The 5048-nt window shown below is 39.1% G+C and overlaps 1 protein-coding gene across 1 annotated transcript; it reads left to right on the top strand.

The window, feature by feature from the left end:
* Nucleotides 1-529: 529 nt before the first annotated feature.
* On the top strand, nt 530-3567 carry LOC126670770 (uncharacterized). The gene is made up of 4 exons (XM_050364591.2): nt 530-831; nt 1189-2304; nt 2380-2826; nt 2902-3567. The coding sequence occupies exons 2-4, from the start codon at nt 1191-1193 to the stop codon at nt 3306-3308; spliced, it is 1968 nt and encodes a 655-aa protein (XP_050220548.2). The 5' UTR covers nt 530-831; nt 1189-1190; the 3' UTR covers nt 3309-3567.
* Nucleotides 3568-5048: the final 1481 nt, after the last annotated feature.

The following is a 5048-nucleotide window of genomic DNA, read 5'->3' as shown; positions in this document are numbered from 1 at the left end:
CAATAATAAATAAGCTTGCAATAATAATGAAGATCTTGTTCTTACAAAGCAATAAAAGCTTCAAGAGCTCCAACAATGGAGGAAGCTATGGAGCACTTATTTCTAAGGAGATTCTATTCTAAGAAAAGTAATAGCAAAAGGGAATAATGTTATAGAGAATAAGTTGTGACCTAAAAATAGAGCTAATGTTGATTTTATAGTACCCACAAAAGAGGAAAAGAAAACATCCATTACACATGTGTTAGGCCCAAAATGGCAAATGAATCAAGCCTTATGATGTTTGAAATCAACATCCCCCCCCCCCTTTTTAGGGTTTTTGACGGATCTGTGCCTTCGGGCTTTTTAAAATTCTATTTTAGTGCCTGTGTGGAAATTAATTCCATATTTGTGCCTGGGTCCACGTCATCCGCGATTTAATATTGCGTATGACGTGGTCATCCGCGATATTAAATCGCGGATGATATTAAGTAAGGTTAATCAAAAGATTAACCTTACTTAAATGCCATCCGCGATTTAATATCGCGGATGGCATTTACAGATTCCCTGCCACTGGCAGGGAATCTGTTGACCGTTGGAAGCACAGCTTCCAACGGTCTTAAAATGAATGCAATCCGCGAAATCAAATCGCGGATTGCATTCTATATAATGGGGCTCCACCGCCTCATTTTCCTCACACCTCAAACTCTCTCAACATAAAATTTTCTCTCAAGTGTTTTTAGAGCGTTTTTGGAGCGGTTTTGGAGCGTTTATTATTATTATTGCGGTTCGGTTTTAGAGCGATTTTGGAGCGAATTTTATTATTTTAGCACTATTGGAGGAGGACTACAAGAGGTAAATTTACTTTTCATTTTTTATTTTTATATTAAATTAGAAAAAAATAGATTAATATAACTTAAATGTTAGGTTTTTAATTATTTATTAAGTATGTTTACCTGTTAAAAATACGAGGTGTTAGTATAAATTATTAATATGTTATATTTTTCAATTAGTGATTGTTAGCAAAAATGTAGGTGTTATTCTAGTTTATTGGGAAATTGTAATTTAGTTAAATATTAATTTTTTTAAAAATAGTATAAATTGTGAAAAAATGACAAAAAAAATATTGCTGAAAAAATTAGACTTTATTTAATGAATTTGAAAAAATGCTAAAATAAGTTGTATGTATATTTATTTTGATAAAATTTGTAGCAATGGCGACCTTAAACCTATCGTTTGTGATATGGTGCGATGGTCGTATGGTAAGCTCTCCGGCTGGAGTAGAATACCAGGGCGGCCGTCGGGCGGATATGCCAATTATTGATAGGATGAATTTTGAAGAATTGAGAAATATTTGTATAAGGGCAGTAGCTACGGACTCGGAAGTGGAGATTACAAAAATCTACTTTCGGCTTCCAAAAATTGAAAGTGGTCGTATTGTCTCCTACTCGTTGTACTCAGTAGAAAACAACGAGCATATTTTTGGAATTTTGAGAGAGACGATGCGGTACCGAGGGCTTGATACTTTAGAATTTTACGTCGAGTATCGTACTGTCGTTTGTCACGATGTCTCTGTGGATCAGTTGGTTCTGAGTGAATCGAGTGGGTCGGAGATAGGGAGTGATGAAGATGAAGATGATGAAGAGGATTTTTTTGGTTGCGAGGAAGAGGCAGAAGAGCAAGAGGATTGCAATGATCATGATTCTGGAGAAGACACAGTGTACCAATCGCAACTCCCAGAAGGTTTTAACCATGTCAATTTGGATGATTTTGATGTGGCACCAGAATCTGATGAGAACCTTATGTGGAATCCTGGGATGGAGTTCCAAGTTGGGATGATCTTCCCAAATCGTGCTTCTGTTCAGGCATGCGCTACTGCTTATTCTGTTGAGAATGGGAGGGAGCACAAAAGTCGCCGGACAACCAACTATACTGTTGTGTTTGCATGTAGGTATAATCCTATTTGCAAATGGTGGCTGCGTGCAACTCTGCTTCAAGCAACTCATACGTGGACATGCACAAAATATATCGGGCCGCATACGTGCAATGAGCTGGTGCCAAATGCTAATCATAGAAATTTTGGGGCACGAGAAATTGCAAAATACGTGCGGAGGGAAGTGATGGAGCAGCGTGACATACGCGTTAATACCCTTATTGCTGGCATTTGGGATGAACATAGAGTGAGACCTCCATATAAAAGAATGTGGTATGCAAAGGAGAAGGCAATTGCTTCTGTTTACGGGGACTGGTATGAATCCTTCGGATGTATCAATGACATAATGCATAATATCGTTCACGTAAATCCGGGCTCATTCTGGCATGCGGAAGGTATGTAATCATGTTTAACGGTGAATTAAACATTTTATATTCTAACTCTAAAACTTTCTATATTATTTGGCGTAGGCGATGATGTTTACATTAACGGGATGCTTCAGCCGAATATTAGAACGTTCGTTAGAATGTTTTGGACTTTTTTTCCGATGGTTGCTGGATTTCGATTCTGTAAACCTGTTCTGTTTGTCGATGGGACCCATTTGTATGGGAGATACAAGATGACGATGTTGATAGCGTCAGCGATAGATGGAAACAGCCATATAATGCCAGTAGCGTTTGCAATTGTGGAATCAGAAAGTACTGAAAGTTACGAATATTTTCTCGGGCATTTACGGGAACAGGTCATTCTTGGACGGAAGGTTTCCATTATTTCTGATCGCCATGCTGGCATTTTAGCAGTTCTGAGGCGTCCTGAATGGGCTGATGTTCCGCACAAATTCTGCATAAGGCACTTGGCCAGTAATTTCAATACTCACTTTAGGGACAAGTCGTTGAAAAAATTGATGGAGAAAGCAGGTATTTTTTCGAACATAAGATTGTAGTTTGATAATATTTTAATGTGCATTTACATTGATGTCAAATAATGTGTAGGTCGGGCATATCAGAAGAAAAAATACAAAAGATATATGGAAGTCATGAGGATAAAAAGCCCAGAAGGTTATGCATGGTTAACCGACGAGCATCGACCGAAAGAAAAATGGTCAAGGGCCCACGACCATCGAGGACAGCGCCACAACGTGATGACAACAAATTATGCCGAGTCGGTCAATGCGACCCTAAGGAACATTAGGGGGCTTCCAATTTCATCAATGCTTGAGACTTTAATTAAAAAGCTTGTCGACATGTTCGTAAGGCGTAGGACGACCTATTCACAGTTGATTGCTAAGGGGGTTCAATACACTCCAATCCTGGACCACATATTGAAGAAACGGGTTGCGAAGGCCCGTCATCATACCAGTCAGACATATGACCGTACCACCATCAGGAGCTATCCCTAGACGATGATCACGAGAGCGAGGGCGCGCCAGGTGACAGACCGGGTGATAGACAGTATCGCGATCTTACTGAGAGCAGTCTGCGCCGCAGGCAAGATATGGGGTACGATATGAGGACTCAACTGGAGAAGAACACTAGATATCGAGATTATTTATGATTTTGTTGTTTTTAGTAAAACACTATCAACTTTGTAATCCTATTTTATTTTATCGACTTTGTAATTATATTATTTGTGCAATTTATAATTTTTACTTTATTTTATCGACTTTGTAATTATATTATTTGTGCAATTTATAATTTTTGTATAAACTAGTAAAAATATACAAAATAATATATAATGCTAACTAAAAAACAGTTTTTATGTTTTTATTAGAATTTTATTAAATTACGGAATTTATTTCATAAATTAAAATACAGAATTTATTTTATAAAAAAAAATTAAAGAAAATGATGGGGTAACCCAATTACTGTCTCTCCCCAATCATTGGGGAGACAGATTACTGTCTCCCCAATGATTGGGGAGAGATGCCATCCGCGATATTAAATTCGCGGATGGCATTAATTGGGGTTAATTACCCCAATTAGTGCTGCTAACATCATCCGCGATTTAATATCGCGGATGGCAATGTCATCCGCAATATTATATCGCGGATGACGTGGGCCCATGCACAAATTTGGGATTAATTCCCATACAGGCACCAAAATGTAATTTTTAAAAGCCCGTAGGCACAGATCCGTCAAAAATCCCCCTTTTTACTCTTGGCTCCAATCGAGCTCACTCTAGCCAAGTGAGGAGCTCAATTCGAGCTCAATCAATCTGAGTTCAGATTGATGTGGCTCGAATCGAGCCACACTGGGAATAGGTGAGCTCGATTCGAGCCCTTCTTGGTGCTCCAAACCGCGATCTTCAAACATTCGTAACTTGGTGTAGAAATGTCTGTTTGAGTCGATTCTTGAACCGTTGGAAAGCTTAGGACGTCTACTTTAACTTTCATGAAGAACACGAATTCATTTGAAGCGTCTAGCTGGTACAAATTGGTCAAATAGTGCACGGGGGTCAGCTTTTCAGATTTGCAAATGAGCTTCTGCATCTCTTTTGTCGACTTTTCCGACTTTGCACCAAAATGCTTCTGCAATGCTCTCAAGTACCTGAAATACTAAAACACGTAATAAGACATTCAGAATACTATAAAACCATGATAAAATATAATAAAAGCATGCGGAAACGACACTCTAAATAGGAGTAAAATACTCCTATCAGTCTTCCAATCAGCACGGATCTTCTTGTACATACCTTCACCATGTCCATATACATACAGTTAGGATCGGCTTCAGGACGAAGAAGCGCCCCAACACGCTCCTTGAGATCATCTCCCATAGCATCGGTCAGCTCGGCGAACTCAGCCATCATGTCATCCCGCCGAGTCTCGATAATCTTGGTAGTGTCATCGAGAATATCATGAAATTTCATATAGATTTTGTGATGACCAGCTATGGTCTTCTCCAAATCTTCTCTCTCCTTAGCAAATTTGCTAGCGAATCGATCCCAAATCTCAGTTTTCTCTGTCTCAGTAGAATCTCTCAAACAGGCCAGCTCGTCCCTCTCCTTGACCATCCCAGCAAGCTCCTTGGTCATTTCTTCAATCTTAGCATCGAATTTCTCAGTATTGTTGACGAAAACGGACTCCACATTCGCCCGTTGAAGCTGCTCTTTCTCCAAGTCAGCTACAGCTGTAGTCAAC

This window comes from Mercurialis annua, linkage group LG2 (assembly GCF_937616625.2).
Source record: "Mercurialis annua linkage group LG2, ddMerAnnu1.2, whole genome shotgun sequence".
Lineage (NCBI taxonomy): Eukaryota > Viridiplantae > Streptophyta > Magnoliopsida > Malpighiales > Euphorbiaceae > Mercurialis > Mercurialis annua.
Note: the sequence above shows the minus strand (reverse complement) of the source record. Positions and strands in the feature narration are given on the sequence as shown.

Coding starts and splice junctions, on each gene's coding strand:
- LOC126670770 (XM_050364591.2), top strand. CDS start 1,191: ATGGCGACCTTAAACCTATCGTTTGTGATATGGTGCGATGGTCGTATG. Junction 2,305..2,379: donor CTCATTCTGGCATGCGGAAG/GTATGTAATCAT, acceptor TATTTGGCGTAG/GCGATGATGTTTACATTAAC. Junction 2,827..2,901: donor AAAATTGATGGAGAAAGCAG/GTATTTTTTCGA, acceptor AATAATGTGTAG/GTCGGGCATATCAGAAGAAA.